The 20,637-nt window shown below is 41.6% G+C and overlaps 1 protein-coding gene across 2 annotated transcripts in view; it reads right to left on the bottom strand.

The window, feature by feature from the left end:
• The window catches only part of COG5 (component of oligomeric golgi complex 5), a 334,884-nt gene that overhangs the window by 48,911 nt on the left and 265,336 nt on the right, over window positions 1-20,637 (bottom strand). For both annotated transcript variants that reach the window (XM_083182966.1, XM_083182965.1), the window contains exon 15: window positions 17,010-17,120. In XM_083182966.1, coding sequence (XP_083039092.1) covers window positions 17,010-17,120 — 111 coding nt within the window. The remainder of the gene's footprint in view (window positions 1-17,009; window positions 17,121-20,637) is intronic.

Raw genomic sequence — 20,637 nt, 5'->3', positions numbered from 1 at the left:
AAATGCAGTAAGACACGAGCATCCTCCTATCACTCTTTCTGGGACTGCTATAAGGTACGTAGGTTCTGGAATAAGGTGTTTTGTTTCCTGAACAATGCTTTCTCCTTGTCTCTAACAACGTCTCCCATGGCTTGTATTTGCTTAAATTTTAGTAGTTGGGTTGATACACCGATTGCTATAAAGCACCTATTCCTCTTTTTTATAGTACTGTTCACTGTAGCCAAGAAGCTCATTTTGAAAAACTGGGTGTCTAATTCTGCACCTAACCTGCCTAAAGCACAGCAACAATGCAGAGCTGACTATCGCATCGGCTATCGCTTAATCGGGTCTTCCCCACCGCGAGTGTCCCAGTTACCACTATTTTCAGCAATAGCCTGGACACCGCTGGGACAGCTGCAATGTTGCTGTGCTTTGCGCTGCCTGTGTGACATGCGCTGGACACGCCTGGAGCTGCAGCTACAGCATGGACCAGCCCTGCTTTCTCTTCACTGCCTGGGGTAGGTATCCTTTCCCCAGTACTGCCAAAACTGCTATCTACCTTTACCATGTAAGCATTTAATGGTAACTCAGTGGCAACGAGCAGTGGCAATGAGCATGTAACTCCTAGCAATGAGCATGTAGGTAAGCGCCCCATATGTGACATAATATATAACCTGGCATTTCGGTGTGTGGTATAATATGTAATAGGCATTATGGTGTGTGTTATAATATGTAATAGGCATTATGGTTGTATAATGTGTAATAGGCATTACAGTGGGTTATAACATGTAATAGGAATTATGGTGTGTGACAATGTGTTATGGGCACTATAGTGTGTGGCAATCATGTGTTACAGGATTTACGGTGTAAATTTTGCTGCACGCCTACGGCGCGCACTATCACTGGTTTTGGTGTCAGTGTGTGTGTGTGTGTGTGTGTGTGTGTGTGTGTGTGTGTGTGTGTGTGTGTGTGTGTGTGTGTGTGTGTGTGTGTGGGGGTACCAATTTGTTTTCTAACACAGGCCACCAAAATGTTTATATATCTACATATGGTATTGCTGCTACTAAGCCCATTATGTGTTTTTTCATCGGCAGGGATTTTTAGTTTAGTTTGCAGGGGGGTGCCGAACACCCTAGCACCGGCCCTGCCTCACATCACACTTTCCATTAACTTAACAGAGTACAAGTAGCTTGTTCATTACTACTAGCCCCTACCCCACCTTCCCTACATATTGATTTAGCTGGTTTAATGTTAATGTTTTCTTTTTATATTATGTGGATGGTATTATTATACTGTGATGGGATGTATTGTATGTCCTGCATAACGGGATTATCCTGTTCGCTAATATTGTTTTCCCAAAACAGACCTCGATATGCATGTCTATATTTCATATGATACACCTCTGCATGTCTTATGTTTGAAACTAATAAAAATTGTTAAAAAAAACTAAATGTGCATGAACTAAAAAAATTAAATCAGAATAACTTATTTTGTCTTTTAGTAATTCAAAAAAGTAGAAAATGGTAGAACATTAATTAGAAAATCCTGAAAGAACTTTATACAATTTCACAATCTGCCCTGCAAACAGTATTAAACCTTAACAAGAGATAAATGCAAGGGTGATAAAGAGAGATAAACGTCCAGCCAATCACATCCTTACTGACTTTTTTCAAACACAGCCTGTAACATGGCAGTTAGCAGGTGATTGGCTGGACGTGTATCTCTCTTTATCACCCTAGCATTTATCTCTTGTTAAAGCTGAATAAATCTGCCCCAATGTTCTGAATCATATTTCAGGTAATTATTTTAAACAGATGCACAATCAAACTCTGAGAACATTTTTGCTGCAGGTCAAAAAAAAACTGATCATACTGTAAGTTTATAGAGTATATTGTTTACTTTACATTCTAGACTATACAAAAAATGAACATTTTTAATTTACTATAGGAGATATTTCATTGCTAAGGGTTTTAGCAATAATTTTTCTATTACATTAACCTGGGTTTACTTATTTGACAGAAAACAAGCCTTTTAAAAGTACATTAATAAATTGAGACCCGGTTAATAGGATTAGAAAAGAATATCAGATTCAGGGTGGAATCCATTTACTGGATACGACCATGCATGCTCTATTTTATCAGGGATTATGCTTACCTGAAAGCAGTCCCAAAAATAGTGAAACATCAGAAAAAAATGAAAAAAAAAAAACATCTGATTTTCATTGATGGTGCTTTATTGGAGCCAATTGGATACCACCCATTTTGGCTCAACTCACTTAGTACCATAGCGTGCTTCTAAGACCCAAAACTAGATCTAGAACATTCACCGCTTACATATCTGCTTCGGCATTGGCTACACTGCTACTAATATACTAATGTAAAACCATGTAGAGATGGAAGCAGCTCTCCCCTTCTCGACTTTTCCACCGATATCCGTTACTCCAGAAATACAAAAATCAGTACAGTAACTTGCAGCTACACCAGCTCTCTCTACCGCTATCCGTGCAGGTTTCCCTATGTACATAGTGGGGATAGTTTTAAAAATTAAGATATCTGCCGTGATACAGAGTGTTAATAATCATATCAGTTCCATAATTATTAATACATATGCCCCTTAAACTCTTTTAGTGTACCCACTCTCTTAGCAGTAACCTTACATAGGTGTAGATTTGTTGATTCATTTATATTTGTATGCCCTGTTGCATTAAGAAATGGAATCTTTGCGTCATATGTATAATTACTGAAAACAATGCTATTATAAATTTAAGTTTATTTAATTTTGACTGGAAGTATTAAATGGACAAGAGAATGTGAGAGCTGTGACTTCTGTGTCTCATTATTGGTTTCCCTTTTGGAAAGAAGAAGGTGTTTTCCTTTACACAGTAGACAATTTTGCTACTGATATGCAGGATAATGATGATTATTAATAATATTTTCATGAATATCTTCTAGTGTGTACGCTCTATATCCTTATCGATGTGCCCTCCCGCGAGTCATTAGCATTGTCCTCCATAGTATGAGAGCCATGATGTGGAATGCAGCATGGCCCCTGCTCCACACACCGTCTCGCTGTTGCTTGTCGCTGACAACATCGGCAAGTGTGTATGGAAACAGGCGCTCCCGACATCGCTGGATACAAATATTGTGTATTGGCCTCTTTGGTTTACACTACTAACAAGTTACATAACAAAAGAAAGTTGTCAGATGTGTTCTTCCAAGTAGGGGCTACTATGTCAGATAAATGTCAGTGTGCTGGATATGAGAAGGAAAGTATACTAGTCTTTACCCTTCTTTCTATGCAATATTTTATATGGTGCTTGCCATCCATTCACAGTTCAGTGATAAAAATCTTAACGTAAAAAATACATAAATCTGACTCAAAAACCCTAAAAGTTCAGATGTAAAAGTCTTGGGTGCAGGACTTAATCATGTGTGAAAGAATCCAAGGTGAACAGAACATAGACCCAACCAAGCTATTAATGCAGTATGACAGAGTAATGTGAAGCTATGATATAAAGGTAGTGTATCCGCGGTGACCCTGCAAAATAACCTCAATGGTACTGTAAATGCTTTAAAAATGTCTTTATTGCTGCTAACTTTAGAACAGAGAAACATTCACATCTGGAGCAAAAACGACTTGTACTAAAATAATGGCAAAAATGTGAAATTAGATAGTATATAATGATTTAAGCCAGAAGTTTGTCAAGGGAATCTAAAGCTCTAAAATAGCACACAGCTGACTCTGGGTAGTCTCCCTTTCTGTAATGGGGGGGTAAATGGTGGCAACAGACTGGCAATCACCAGGCAGGTCCAAGATACTACTGATCCTGCATACACTCACTTCTTACACACAAGTATTTGGATAACTGACAATATGATGTGATGAACACATGAAAATTATACAAATCTCAGTAGTGTTATTCTTTATCGTGCAAGAGCAGATTTTGAGGTGTCCAAGACCAACTTTTTCTACGTAAAACCACTATGAATGTAAATTAACAATTATTTCATATGAAGAGGACTAGGATGATGAACTAGCTGTATTGCCTATTTTTTTTCCTTTCTGCTCAATGTATGCTGCCATTGTTATATAAAACGCATCTGGGGTTATATTATTTAAAGGTCAATTATTGGTCAATTTTAATCGATGTAGAGCTTCCAGGCCTAACACACAAATTCACTGTAAGGTAAATTTTCATATACATTTTTTAAATGTTAGTAAATGTGTATTTTAGTCCTGGAAGACCAACATCGATTAAGATCAATTTAAATCAACCAACATTGACCTTTTAGTAAATACTGTATATCCCCTGTAGTCATTTATTTTAGGAAATTAAAATGTTACTGGATGCTGGAAACCTTTCTTGTTCTTTTTGTTATATATCTGTAGTAAATACTGTATTATGTACAAAGAAATTCAGTGCAAAGCACTATAGAACTATCCCCATTCTATTTATTTTCTTCTCATCAGCAGAAAGCTGTGCTAACAGGATTATAACATGAGTTGGGAAATTTCTCACTGCGAATTACATTTGCAGTTCAATTTCAAACTCGCATTGCTTTTCTGCAAGAAATTCACAAATTTTTGTGTGCACACCCCTAAGTAGAGTGAGAAGGTAGTGAAAATATTTAAGGTAAAAATGTTGGGACAGTGCACACCCATTGTACCCCCTTCCTAATGAATAACCATGCAATTTGCAGGGATAATTAGCATGCTTTGGCCAATAAAGATATGTCTGTTTTCAGACAAATTTCTCTAAAAATTCTCAGTCATGGGATAACGATTAATAAAAAGTGCAAAAATCGACCTTTCCCCGCTGGTTGTACCTACTCCAGGCCCTACCACTACTGCTGACTCAAAGCGATCTCCGCTTGTTAGACTCACATTTTAGGAAATTTATCTGGGGTTCTAAGCGCCCCCGCATCGGGCTCTACAAACTGCAGCAGCCAGCGTTTAATGGGGGAATAAATTTCCCTAACATCTCACATTATAACCATTCCTCCATACTCCGCTTTTTAAGGGACTGGTTGCAAGGGAGCGAAATTTACGCAAACACACAAATAGAGGGGGAGTTCCTGGAGGGAGGTGGTCTGGTGAGCTTTCTACATATCCATGATGGGGAGGTGGATGAACAAACTCGAATGAACCCTTTGCTGTGGTCAACCCGCAGATTATGGCACATCCTTAGACACAGGCTACACCTAAACGCCCATAAATCTCTATTCTTACCTTTCTTGCATAACTCAGAATTCCAACATGGGGCGGCCGGCCGGCCATTTGGGAGCCTTCGTGCAGAGGGATTGTCCTCCGTCAGAGCACTGATCGACTGGGACCTGAAAAAGCCAATGTCCTATGACAAGGCTTCGGAGGCCTTCCCAACTTTCCGCAGACACCCTCTTGCATATATGCAGGCTAAACACTATGCCTCAGAGGTAATACGCAACTTCTCAGAGACGGACTGGGCAAGCACTCTGGATACGATGCTCTTATCTGGGGGGCTATACATTATAACTTCCTATGGCAGATTATAGACCACGACACCATCACCACAGGCATGAAAGCCTGGACACAAACAATGCCGGACCTAACTTGCACACAGTTGTCCAAGGCACTGCTGCGTTCCAGAAGGCTGCTACCCGCAATCCAGTACCAGGAGATGTTCCTCAATATTTTCCACAAAGCTTACTTTTCACCCCACAGGCAATTCCTGGCCGGGATGACTCCCTCGGCAACTTGTCCGAGATGTCAGTCCGGCGAGGCAAATCTGTATCATTACTTTTGGAACTGCCCTATAATAAAACTATTCTGGCTACAGGTCAGGAAGTTCGCACAAGACCACTTAGTGAACTACGTACCTTTCACAGATCATTGGGCTATATTTGGCATACTGCCAGAGGACCAAAGAGCGACTAGGGGATGCAAAAGACTCCTGGGGATTATTAGCGCGGTTGCACGCAAGTCCATCATGCAGACATGGATCGAAGCCACCCCCCCTTCCCTGCAGCTGTTCAGGACAAACTATTCCATGTCTTTAACATGGAGTGGATTGAATGTTTATTGAACAAAGAACGATACACTAAAAAACTATTTGACACTTGGGAGAGCTATATAGCAATACTCTCTTTGGAAATTAGAACTAAACTCCATAACTCACTCAAAGACACACAGTGGTATCTACTGAGAACCATTTCAGGGGACCACCCGGTGCTTTAGGATGCCTAACAAAGTGAATCTTGCCATAACACACTTCTGGAGACAGCCCTGGGCCGTACTGGCCTATATGCCGTATAAGACGAAAAGACCCTGACATGACTAATGTTTGAAGCTGAACTGTACATAGGACATGATATTCCCGAATTAGAATGTCGTTTTGAATTGTATCTGCTGACTCCTAATGCCACCTTTTCCTTTATGTATTTTTCTTACTTTATAAATTTTTGTCCTGTCAGCTGATTGTATATCAAATTTAAAAGTGTTTCAATAAAAATATGTTAAAAAAAAAAAAAAAAAAGTGCTAAATCATTCATTTGACACCTTCTAAAAATCTCCACTACTTTCCAACTGGCTACTAGCTGCTTATATATTGTCCTACAACCTCAGTAGTCACTTTTTGAGGTCCAGGATTATTTATCCAGTTTTTAATGTACTTCTCAAAGTCATTCTTCTTAGAAAGTCACAGTCAAGTCAGGACACAGCAGGCAGTATTTAGTGTTTGTGTGGGTATTTAATGTCATACAGTACATATAGCAAACAAACTTCACATGAAAAACAAAAGAAAAAATTTCCAGGCGCTGACAGTCCAAGTTCCTGCCGCTACAATACTTGGCCTACTAACTCGCCACTTTTTGGCATCAGCAGACTGAGCAGGGTTTAAATCCCTTCTCCTGCAATCAGACCAATTTTCAGCTGTGGCTGGGAAGGTCACATGGACCGGAGGTCCCTATGCTGACTTCGCACTGAACCAGGCTATCTTACCACCTCACTACAAAGCACTATCTCTGAGGCTGGACAAGTTTTCTAAACTCTTCTACAGTACCTTCTCTAGTAAAACTAATTCTGTTTCCCCACAAAACGTTGCGCAACCTTGCCGAGACTACCGCAAATTGGTATTTTTAATCGGATATCACATTCCTAGGGCGCACGCATTTGTGCGATTTATGTGAGTTTCATGTTACAAACTCACAGCTAATTGGATTGACCCATGAAACGGATACCAAATACATTCCAATGTGAGTTATAAGGGTAGCTGGATATATTGTGTGAAAATTATACAGTCAGGTCTTCACAGAAGGTATTTGATATACAGACACTGATTATTATGTGCCTTTTAATAATGTTGCACACTGGTTTTGCATACACAGGCATCTGAACAATTAAGTTTCAACAACTTTACTGTCCAAATCCTGAAATGTCACCAAAACCACTTATTCATGCTACTAGAAACCATTCTGAACATTTAAATCCTCTTGTCAATTGGGTACTCTTTACCTAGAAGGGCGCCCGCGATTGAAATCGCGGGCGTCGGGGGTAAAAAATCGCGGGCATCGCGGGTACATTAAAAACGGGTGCCCGCGATGACCGCGATTTTCCCATAGGGATCAATGTTAAAAACGGTGATTGACCGCGATTTTAATGTTAAATGCCTCAATGCCCGCGATTTGACCATAGGAATCAATGTTAAATGGGCCACAGAGCCCTAATAGTCACCGTGAACTCTGAAATGGCCCCCACAATTGTTAACGCCACCCCACGATCAACGTGAACCCGAAGCGTGGCAAGCCCGCGAGGGGCGGCGGTACGCGTCCTCCGACCTTTTCATGCCCTACTATCCACGTCGGCGTGGAGTTGAGAATAGAATAGTGTGGCGAGCGCAGCGAGCCACCGAGCCCGAAGCGTGGCGAGCGCAGCGAGCCCCGGGAGGGGACGCGGATACCTTCACAGGTAAACGCGTCCCCTCGCGGGCTTCACAGGTGTCCGCTTTTCGCCACGGACACCTGTGAAGCCCGCGAGGGGACGCGTATAACTGTGAAGGTATCCGCGTCCGCTCGCCACGCTTCGGGCCTTGGTGGCTCGCTGCGCTCGCCACACTATTCTATTCTCAACTCCACGCCGACGTGGATAGTAGGGCATGAAAAGGTCGGAGGATGCGTACCGCCGCCGCTCGCCACGCTTCGGGTTCACGTTGATCGTGGGGTGGCGTTAACAATTGTGGGGGCCATTTCAGAGTTCACAGTGACTATTAGGGCTCTGTGGCCCATTTAACATTGTTTCCTATGTAAAAATCGCGGGCATTGAGGCATTGAACACTAAAATCGGGTCCAATCTCATTTTTAACATTGGTCCCTATGGGAAATCGCGGCCATCGCGGCCATCGCGGGCATCGCGTCGCACCCGATTTTTAGTGCATTCGATGGTCGCGATGGTCGCGATGGGTGCCCTTCTAGGTAAAGAGTACCGTCAATTGTTCCTTCTACTTTCCCAATAGCTCTATGGCAGGGTTTTCGAAAAATGATTCCTAAGACAGTAACATAAAAAAAAAAAAAGTTGCTACAAAATGAAATTAGTATACGATTACATCTGTTTCTGTATGTAAATACCAACTGATACAGCTGCCCCCACAATGTACAGCTGTACCAATTATAATGTGATGATGCCAATAAACCCAGTTTACACAAAGAATACTGACACAAGTGTATGGATATATCAGTGTCACTGCAGTGTTACATACAAATAATGCTCTTAAAAGGTTACATGTGCAGTGTACTGAAAGTGAGCCAGATAATGTAAGCACTGCATGGGTTAAACATGATTTCTAGAACAAAATTATCTTTGTTAATAGGTATGATAAACCATGCTTAGTAACTGTGCATAAAAGTGTTGCAAATATTCATCTTTTGATTATATTTATTTATATTGATAATAAAGCATGGAGAAGAACCTCATTTATCATAAGGCTCATATGGCTTGAATTTACCGACTTCATTTCAATGAGATCAGCGGCATAATTACATTTTCTCCAGCAGCAACTACTAAAAGCTGCATAATTAGGTTTAGATTTGTAGCAGCCGAAGGTCAAGCCCTTCTTGTATCACATCAGCTACAAAGTAAACAGATAATACTTTACTGTTAAACATAAAGGCCACATATACCTGTATGCATTCCAAATCAAGGTGCTTGTACCAGTGGTTAAAATAATACCTGTGCAGTACTTTTCAGAAGTGCATTATCTTTATTAAAGTGCAGTGAATTAACTGTGAGAAGCTGCTAGTGCTACCTACAGTACCAGATTAAACCCGTGGAGGCCCCTAGGCAGTTGAAATCTCAAGGCCCCTCTCAAATTATCTCCTAATATATTAATTTACAACCAACAGTCTACAAGCTGTAATGGGAATCTCACATCTACTTTAAGTGGTTAATGGGTATATTACATTAATCCAATTTTTTCTCAATATAGTCTTTGGGGGGGTGGGGGGTACTAAGGGTCTCTATGGAGGCAAAATGATATGAGAGCATGTCAGTTGATGGTGCTTCCCCCCATTTATGAAGTAGCTGATATGCGCCCATGATTTTAACGACTCTGCTATCAAACCATAATGCAGAGTAATGCATTAACAGTCAGTAGCGCAGACCGTTCCGACACCTGAAGCTATAGATTTCAACAGTTGCAGGTGGCGATTGCCCTATGCCCTATAATACGTATCACTCACTATTGCACATTAGAGCAGCAGTAAGTGCGTGTGATGTACGTTCCTCAATACTAGACATATTAGGGGAGGGTGTTCGGAGGCAGCCAGTCCATTCCCGAATAAGAACGTGTACACGAATGGTAAATGTAACTAAGTAAATATATAAGAAACCTGTATTTATTAAATCAAAGCAAAGAGATAATAAAACAGAATTCAACCATATTAGTAATTCTACCATTTTCCTATTTTCTTCAGTGCAACAACCAAATTGTTAAAGAGCAAAAAAAAGTCCATGTCACGGTCTCGGGCGCAGAATAGTGAATACCAGGCCGGGGATTGACTGGAGCTGATTCAGGGGTGCGGGATCTTAATGTGTCATAGGTTTGCGCCAGTGACCCCTCCAATTGGGATATGGGCTTCGCTGCTATGAACATGCCAGTCACGGCCCCCTGATCAGGTTCCCCACATGGTGCTGGTAACCTCTGGTAGTCTGGCAGGGTGAACGCAGGCATTCTCGTGGTTGTAATAGGCTGGCCAACAGTAGAAGTCAGGAACTCGTACAATGGAGCAAATATGGAAGGGTCAGTTACAAGCTGGGTCATACATGGGCTGAAGAAGTACACCAGGAGCAGGCAGGAGAATGGTCACAGGACTAGCCAATATATAACTGATGCAGTATGCAGGGAGCCGACAATAGAATAGTAACTAGGATAGCTGAGGTCAGGAACTGGTAGGCTGGAGTAACAATGAAGTACACAAGGATAAGGAAGGAGAATAGTCAGGAGAATAGTCGGGATCATACACAGTAACCAGGATTCAGGACAAGGCACAGGAAACACACTGGAGCAGGTTAGTGAACCTATACTCTGACAGGGAATGGTGTCTAAATCAGGCAAGCTGAGCATGTCTCACACAGGTGCTGCAATCAGCCAGTCAAGACTGACTGGCAGCATGGAGCAGAGCAGAGCTGAACTAGCAGGACGATATTCATAACCCATGTAACACTTAACAGAATTGAATGTTGTGAAAGGCCCAAAACAAAGACAAATAAAAAGAAAAGAGGGAAAGAGTAAACTATGGGGATGATTCTGGTTGACTCGCTAAGCAGCGTAACTTCAATGTTTAGAGAGCTAACTTACGCCGCCTGCATGAATGCCTGCCCCCTGCCGCTTTGCGAATGGCTGTTTTGCAGGGTAGCACACAGGGCTGAAATCATTTGATGGTCACTTACCATCGAATGATTTCTACCCTGTTTGCAAATCTAAGTCAGTCTGGGCTGATGTAGATTTGTGGCGTCCGGTCCGAGAACGGGGCGGGCAATTGACCTTCTGTGACGTCAGCCGCCTGCCCCCGGCAGCTGTTTTTGTGGGTACGCCCAGGAAACCTAGGGCGTTTGCATGTGAACACCGCCTGCCTATGTCCATCCTGCCCCCTCCCTGTGAGCATCATGGTGACTATGCAACAGCCATAACATATCAATCATGCTGTGACGGCTTAGGTTGCATTGCGTGCAGTATCGCAGAACGAAATCTGCACATGTGCAGTGTAGAGATGGAGTCATTCTCATTCATCCCAACAGTGCGCTGTAAACTCCCTTCTCAGCGCTCTGACCTCATAGAGTTTGTTCATATTTGACTTTAATTAGTAAATGTAACTATTTTAAAGATCGCTTTAAAACATTTTTAAACAATTAAAAATTTTAACAGTAAATACTGTACAGATATTTTGACCATTATCATTTCTGTTTAGGCTGGCAGTGTTTTTCCTGGCGACAAAAGTTGGTTTAATACACTCCTTTATCCAATGCATCTTCTGTATACCAAAGATAACATTTACAGTAGAACATAGCTTATGCAAGTTATGTAACAATGACTTGTGCAAATCAGTTTCCCACAATGTATGCAATTCATATGTCAACTACATTATATACATTATTTTAAGGCATTCCAGAAAACTACACACCACTCTATCGGAATATTTACAGAATTTTATTGTGGTTATAACGAAAGACCAAGAGATACACCAATGTTTCTTTAAATAGAGGAGTAGCGTAAACCAATGTACTGTATACTGTATGTTCCACTTTACAGCTTAAGTCAAAGGTCCCCAACCTTTTTTCTCTCCACATATGATTTTCATTTATGAGTACCCCCTCCTCTCAATTTGAAATATCCACAGTATTGGAGTGGACGTGAGCAGTATGCATGTCCTTGTATTAAGGTGTAGTGTGCAGTCAAGAATCGTGTCCCTCTGTGTTTGGCCGCTGACTGTGTACTCTTACCAGAGATCCCGCTAATGCCTATAGGATTAATACCACTGTTTAATCCACCCATGTCAGTGCGGGGCAAAAGATTTCTGAGGTACTGTACGAGGGCAGCTCCCAGTGGTTTGCTGTTCAGACAAAAGCATAAGGAGATGCTTATGACGCGGCATAGGGAACCAAAAGTGATGCAATGGCAATAGGGGACTTCTTCTGCCATTGGGAAACGACTTCTTCCACCAATATTAGTTTCAAAACTCCAACCGGTGTGCAGAGTACCCGCAGGTTGGGAACACTCTGGCTAAGTAATTGCCACAATTTTCCAGTAATTCCCATAGACATGTTGCTGCAGAACTGATGCCACACATGTACAGTACCGTTTTGCACATTTTTGAGAACTAATATACTTATCAGGATACCTTTTCTGGATTTGATTATAAAATTATCAGCATAAAATTCTCCTCTTCAATAAATATCAATTAATATAATCAATAGAGCAGGGGTATATGTCCCAAAGAAAATGGAGAAGCCTGGCTCTGGTCTCCAAGCACTGTAGGGGCAGCTGCATATACAGCAGCATATACAGTATGTGGCTTACAGCAGAACCAGGTGTGCTCTTCCACCATAACTCAGCAGTGCACCTACTGCTGCTGAATATTTAATTGGCTCTATCCCAGGAGCTCTTCTAACACCTGGAATAGGGGGCAGGATGGCTTCTGTTCAGTACTACTCAGCCTGCACTGCAGAAAACAACAGTGAACGCACTGCTGCTACATACTTAATTGGCTTTATCCCAGGAGCCCTCCTAACACCTGTCATAGGTGACAGGATGGTGTCCAACCAGTACTGCGCAGACTGCTTTACAGCAAACAACGGTGCACCCATTGGTGCTGCTGGACTGTGGGATGGGACCGGGCGGCTACATTTCATGGGTCTAACCCTGACCCACAAACCGTTGTAGACTGGTTGAGAATGCTAATTATATACAGTAATTCTGTAAGACAAACACTATACTTTTTTTTGTTTTTAGGGTGGGGCACCAAACTATAATAATAATAATAATCATTTTCCATCTCTGCAATAAAGAATAAATGTAACATACATAGAATAAAAATGACAAATATGGCATTTCATATTATAGTCTTACATTACTAAAAACAGGATAGATTTTAGAGACAAAAAAAAAATCTTGGCTTAACCTTTAAACCTACCACCAAATGCATTACGTTCCTGAAACATTGAGATACTGGCAGATGAGAGCACAGAAATTATACCATTTGTATACTAGTTATACTGCCCACCATGACATCCGTAGCAGCACCTTTCCTACATCTGTGTGATTTTAACAGGTACCTGCAATTGTCTTGCCTGACCCATCATTTTATTTGTTCAAAAAAACACATAACCTACTAACATCATGAGCGGCGGGGGGCTCACCAGGCTTAAAGGGGGGCGGGGGGGGGGGGGCGTTCGTCGCTGACCTGCTCCCAAGTGCCACCCTTTAGTGGCCGGTGCGCCCAGGCAAATGCCTAAAGCTGCCTAGTGGTGGCGCAGGCCCTGATTATACCACAACTAACAAAAATGCTAATTAATGGGCCGGCCTCTTGTTGCTTTTTATACTTACTATATATTTTATGTTGCTTATATTAGTTTGCTTTATGTATATTATTGTTTAATTTATTTATTGTTTCAGGTTATTGATTAACTAGATTTATGGTCTTATTAAAACATTTAACCCAGATCCCCAGCGCAGCTTCATTTTTTTTCGTATTCTTTGTTTTCTTGTCTCTGGACTGAACATCCCAAAATATTGCAGCTGCAGGGGACCAGGGCAACAATACTACACAGTGGTTAAGCGCCAAACTTTTTTTTCCTCATATGTGGTACGAGTCATAAGAATTCCATTTTGTTTTTATAAGGAACTGGTTTAAACAGCTTTCTTTTTCTTTCTTTGGAGATTCATTGAGAAATATTTAGGGATCGTTGTTTTTGTTAATGAGAACTAGCGCCTGTGGATCCTCTGGTGATATCTCTTTCTTGTATTCATGCACTGTGGGTGTTTTGGGGAAAGCTCAACTAGAGGGATCACAAGCAGCTTACAGCACACCTGTAGGTTTAAAATACTTCAAAATCTTCAAATAAATCTTAAGATCACAGATCTTTCTAGTGTGAAGGCACCTTTAGACTGAAAGTAGTGCCTGTACTGTTCCTTTGTACGGCGCAGCGAAACACTTGTGACGCCTTATAAATAAAATTAGAATAATAATATTTAAAACGCTCATTGAGCTCATTTTAATATAACCTGTAGAGTATCAAAGGAAAACCCTTGAACATAGCAGTGTATCAGACAGAGGGGCAGATTTATTAAGCTCGGTGAAGTGATAAAGTGTCTGGTTTTTGTCACCAGCCAATCAGCTCCTAACTGTGAAGTTACAGGCTTGGTTTGAAAAATGACAGGTAGGAGCTGATTTGGAGAAAAAAACAGTCCTTACATACCTCAATACGCAGTGCTAGGCAGTCATATGTTAGACCAGACTCCAGGTGATTGAACTGAAGCAACGGTCGAGATATATATAGTAAGCTGTGGATGACATCACTTCCTGTCAGGAAGAGATTGTCAAATGTGCGATAAACCGCTAATATAGGAAAATATAAGGAACCCTATAATAAGGGATGTGGCGAGATCACCAGCCGAGACTACGTCACGGAAGCGACGCGGCCCCTATTGGAACGCAAGCGGGAGTATTCCGGCAACGAAATTGGAACGCATAACCCTGTCTGGACTTCCGTATTATCCAGAGCGGAAGCACAGTCACGGAAGTGACTGCGCGTGGAACGCAATCCTGGAACGCACGCGGGAGACCGCGAGCTGATATGGACTAAGTAACGGTCCACTCCTAACCACATCGTGATTGTTCTACCCTGGGAAGGGATCTCGCCACATCCCTTATTATAGGGTTCCTTATATTTTCCTATATTAGCGGTTTATCGCACATTTGACAATCTCTTCCTGACAGGAAGTGATGTCATCCACAGCTTACTATATATATATCTCGACCGTTGCTTCAGTTCAATCACCTGGAGTCTGGTCTAACATATGACTGCCTAGCACTGCGTATTGAGGTATGTAAGGACTGTTTTTTTCTCCAAATTATTATGGCTTGTTAATTATATACATTTTTTCTGTGATGTATACTGGACATTTGGTCCGCTCTTTAGTAGTTTTCATTTGGTCAGGTCTCTTTTAAATGGAATTTTTCCCTAATACCCATTCTATATTGTACATAGTTTATGTCTATTTGCCTGTACCTGTCTGGAACATGGTGTCTCAATTATCTCTGACATCTACTTTTGCAAACTTTGTGTATCATTTACTGGTCCCAATCCACCACTCATGATACTCATTAATATTGTAGGATTTTTTTACTATACTAAGGATCTATCTGAATTTCTTCGGGATATTCCCCCATTTTTTCCCCTGTTCTATATGGAAATTGGTATGTGCTTATTCCATTTATATATTTTATATTCATTTTCTGTTCATTTAAACTTGCTCTCCTCCTGACATATTACGCATATATTTTAGACTACATTTTAGATGCAGTTATGCATCAGGATTGAGATCTACAAAGGGTCCACTCCCTCACATTTGTTTACTGAGTCGAATTGAAAGCCGTATTACACTGAGAAAGAAACATCTTTATCCAAAAGTTAAGTTGCCTGCGGGTATGTACCTTCAAAATCCTAAGTACTGATCATCAGGTTTACTTACCATTGAGTTGTGAATAAATGTAAAAGTAATATTGCTTTCCTCTACCACCTAGACGGTTACCCCTGAGGAAGTCGTTGTAACGACGAAACGCGTTGGGTTTCCTTGTACTTTGACCGTTGTTGAATTTATGACTCCACACAGATGAAAAAAATGTTTTATTGTCATTTTTATCTGTTTTACATGAAATTTGTTGTATTGTGATCTTATGGTCACAATTTGTTCTTTTGGTGGTGGATACATCTGATTAGGGCGCACGTTGTCTGCTATTTCTCCCCCTTCTCCCCCACTAACAGGGGGGACCTACATAGTTGCTGCCCACTCATTTCATTTTATTGTAGCGCATTGAAAGGGTACCCCTCCTATTGATATATATATATATATAGCAGACAAATTAACGCAGCACTCCAGCTTCAGTGTAAAAAGCAATCTTTAAATTCGTGAGCAAGTAAAGCAACGTTTCAACAATAACTTGTTTTCGTCAGGCTTAATAAATCATACATACAACAAACCTTAAATAGCTCTAGACGCTGGTCCCACGTGAAGGAGGTCTGTTTTATACACATTTATATATACACACACACACACACAAACATTCACACATATAAATTGAAATATGCAAGTGTCAATGTTGGAGGTTTTGTTGTGTCAATGGTGGACTGTTTGGTGCCAATGTGTGCAGAAAATAAGCATCTCTTGGTTTGCACAGTCTGAAAGTGCTGAAACTAGCATTTTCATATTATTGACCTGCACCTCAGGCAATGTTACTAGAGTGGATGCAGTAGCAGCACCCACAGTATTTTATTATTACCTCCTACTTGTGTAAGACTTATTGCATATAATTTCCCCTATATTATCACTTTAATTTCACACCAATGTGATGCCATGTGGCAGTTCTGGTGGGCTGGCTGGGGGGGGGGGGGGGTACCCGTACCCTACCCTGGACTTGTCCCATAGTAGTGTTAGGGACCAGCCTGATAATGGCCATCATTATGCCAAGAACCTCTGAAATGCAATACAATATAGATATATTATTTATAGGTTCAGCATTTGTATTTAGAGTGTACCTGCACTCTCCTTCTTCTGCTTGCTGCACTACAAGTCTCAGCAGGTAGCACCTCACATTATTTTCAAGGTGTGCAATCTTGAGCCCTTCCCCTAAGCACCTACAATATATCTGAAGCAGGCCCTGTATCTTTATACATTTGTTCAGCTACAGCTTTTTCTTGCAAAGTTGATAAATATTTCTAAAAACACATTTTACACATAAAATAAAGGAGAGCACGTATACATGTTCGCAGATAGAATGTCTTACCTTTTGAATACATTGATATAGTCTGTAAAGTGAATTAACAACTGCAACATTTCTTCGTTGTCCTTCTGTGAGCGGACCAATAACCTGACTTGCATCTCCTTGAGTGCACAGCTAAGGAAACAAAAATAGTTTATTATTCAAGCACTCAAAGAACTAAATAAATTCATTGTGAAATAGCTGACAATAATTCATATATCCGTTGCCATTATGGTTGTATTCATAAGACCCATAAATGTATTCACATTTTACAAATACACCACGTACAGGGATAAAAAACAAAAAAGGAACTTGTAGGAGTGACTTGGGTTGGTGGTCCAGGACTAATTGAAAATATTTATGGTTAATGTGATCAGGGGCACCCACAGGTTGGCCGGGCCTTGGTAAAATGGAGTGGAAAAAAATAAACGTAATTTGCGCAGGGTGCTGGGTGGCGGGTGGGAGGGAAAGAGAGGACAGGCTGCTGCCAGGGGCGCTGACAGCTAAACTGAGCCCCGGTAAAATGAAGAGGGTGTGTCCTCCGGGTTGGGACGTGACCCACGTGAAAAAAATAAGCGTACCGGTAATTTGTACAGGGTGGCGCGCGGGCTAATTATTGCACACACAGAGGGAGAGAGAGGACAGCCTGCAGCTGTCTCTTTCCCCAGTTCAGCACACGGCACTGAGCAGCGTGTGCTAAACTTGGGAGAGAGGTCGTGCTGCAATGGAGGAGAGGGACCCGGACCCCTTCAGCAGACCTTGGCTCATGTAAAAAGTACCCGCACTCCCCTCTCGACTCACTGAATGTAATAAGCAAAATTCATTCATAAACTATGTGGCCAAACAGCGAATCCTGTCCCTCACCACAAAATTCAACCGAAGTATAACATAATAACACAATTTACTTAATTATATATTTTTAAAAAATTCTCAGTAAGAAACTTTTGGCATAGGGGTGCCATGAAAACAATTCTGATACTCTAGGGTGCTGTGATTTAAAAAAAACTGTTTGGGAACCACTGGGCTAGTCAATTAAATTGATAGTTGAATAGCACTAGGTATTAAACCTCTTGCCTTACCAATGTAGTAAACACAGTGGGGGTAATTGACTATGCCTCATAGTGACAGATGGGTACTGTAGGCAATTAATCCATACGGCAACATTTTTCTCCAAAAGAAGTCTGCTGTCTCTGAGTTATTTTGTTCTTGCGGTAATATCCGACATTGCCGAGAATTAGGGTACAGTAACACTATGGGATGTGAAGGAACACAGTATCTTTGGCACTGTTGGCTGAGAGTTGCTGGTGAAACTGAAAGCAATTCATGGTCATCACTAACAAATGAATACGACCTGCTAAGAAAGTCATCTAGTGGCAGAAGGATGAATATTTGTTACAACAGAATACCACCAGCAAAATGTGATTTTGTTTATAGCGGAGGCTCCACTGAATTGAGAGTTTAACAATTGTCAAAATGCAAGAAACCATATACAGCTAATAACGTATGTTGTTTTTATACTATAAAAGTGTTAAACAATTTCAGCCTCTCAGTCTATATTAAAAGCAAGGCTGAAACAGCTACAGCAGTATTTAAGGCATGCAATACAGCTACAGTTAAAGTAGATCGTTATGGTTATTGAAGCAGTTAAAAATATGCAAATAATCCGATGAAATATATTATGTTTCATAGAGTCTCTCAGGACACTAATACTTTTCAATGTAGCCAATTAGGCAGCTTTACTTAAGACTTTGCTACTTGTTTAATCCTCTTTAGCATTGTCCAAGATGCACAATATCCTTTCCAATGAGGTAAAAATCCATTGAACACAATTTAAGTCAGGGTAGACTGTTATGCACAACAAATACACTGCTCTGTCTCAACAAATGGGTACTTATGTATTATCTGGGCTGCCGATTTTTTGATTGTATGCCTTAACTTAAGGCATACAATCAGATGCGATGCGATATCGCATCGCATCGCATACGACCATATCGCATGCGATGCGATGACCCGATTTTTCCATAGGATTCAATGTTAAAATGGACTGAGTCCATTTTAACATGGAATTCAATGTGAAAAAGGGGTCCTTTTCATACCCCTACTATCCAAGTGGGCATGGAGTTGGATATAAACCTGTGGCGAGCGTAGCGAGCCACCGAGCCCGAAGCGTGGCGAGCGAAGCGAGCCCCGCGCGGGGACGGTATTCTGTGTCCGCTCGCCACGCTTCGGGCTCGGTGGCTCGCTACGCTCGCCACAGGTTTATATCCAACTCCATGCCCACTTGGATAGTAGGGGTATGAAAAGGACCCCTTTTCCCATTGAATTCCATGTTAAAAAGGACTCAGTCCATTTTAACATTGACTCCTATGGAAAAATCGGGTCCATCGCATCGCATGCGATATGGTCGGATGCGATGCGATGGACCCGATTTCAAAATCGGCAGCCCAGTTAGTACATAAGTACAAACAAATGTTATCGATATAAGCAAATGTGCCATAACTGAGAAAGTCACAAATATTCAAATAAGGGAACAAAAAAGCATACTTGACTACTCTCATGGATTGGCCGAGAGGCTCCTGTAAATCGAGTGACCCTCCTGTCACAAGTGCAGGTACTGGCGATCACATGACCAGTTGCACAGGAGAGAGCATCGATTACTCTGTGAGTGTGTGTGTGTGTGTGTGTGTGTGTGTGTGTGTGTGGGGGGTATAGTTCCTGACAGAGGTGGTGGTAGCAGCGGTACATGCGCAGCTCATACTGCTGGACATTTCATCCATTGTGACATGGCACATTATACTGCTAGGAGTAGACAATAAATGGATAGGCATGCCTAATAACCATACACAGATAAGCTATGGATTTAACCAATATTAAGTTGGTACTTAGTCGATAAGCAGACGAATGATCTGTACTTAGCTTAGTGCTAGATTCAATGGTGCAACCAATGGTGGCACCTAAGCACACGCAAATTATGATTGCAGTACCTGTATACACTTACAGCGGGTCATCTCTGCCCTTCCCCATTAGGACATTCAGATGTACACTAGGGAAGTGGTGAAAGATGCTGGCAACAGGTGTTGTAATGCTCCTGTACACAGCCAGCATGCCAGCTCCCATCCCCTGCTGCTGCCTCCTTCCTACTCCTCATGTCCAGCCGAGTACTGTAGCTCCACCCACTAGATGAGACAGATGAGGAGCTGTGCTGGGATCATCTGCCAGTGCTGACAGAGTGAAAGGCTGGTTCTTACCTAGGGGTAAGTAGCCTAATGCACTGTGTGCCTGTGTCTATACAAACTGATACTCCAATTTGCTGCATTTGCATTTATATACTTCCATTTCTTGAGGTAATACAACACATGTGTGCCACCCCTCCCCCTCTGCTACTACTGGAGGCTGAGGGGTGAAAGCTAAGTGCTCCCAAACACAAAAGGTGCATAACATGTGGGGCAGGTAGGGTTCTAAGCAGTGGAGAGAATGGAACACATGTTGGTCCCTGCATCTATACTACTGCTCCTCATGTGTCACCTTCCTGCAGCTGCAGAGGTATTGATAAAAGGGGATACATGCGGATTATTCACAGTCATGATTCCGAAACCAGCATCCCATAGGAGGGAATCCTGATGGGTCAGGTAAGTATACTTTTCCTTCCCCC

The sequence above is a fragment of the Crinia signifera genome, chromosome 4 (assembly GCF_055691185.1).
Source record: "Crinia signifera chromosome 4, ASM5569118v1, whole genome shotgun sequence".
Taxonomy (NCBI): Eukaryota; Metazoa; Chordata; class Amphibia; order Anura; family Myobatrachidae; genus Crinia; species Crinia signifera.
Note: the sequence above shows the minus strand (reverse complement) of the source record. Positions and strands in the feature narration are given on the sequence as shown.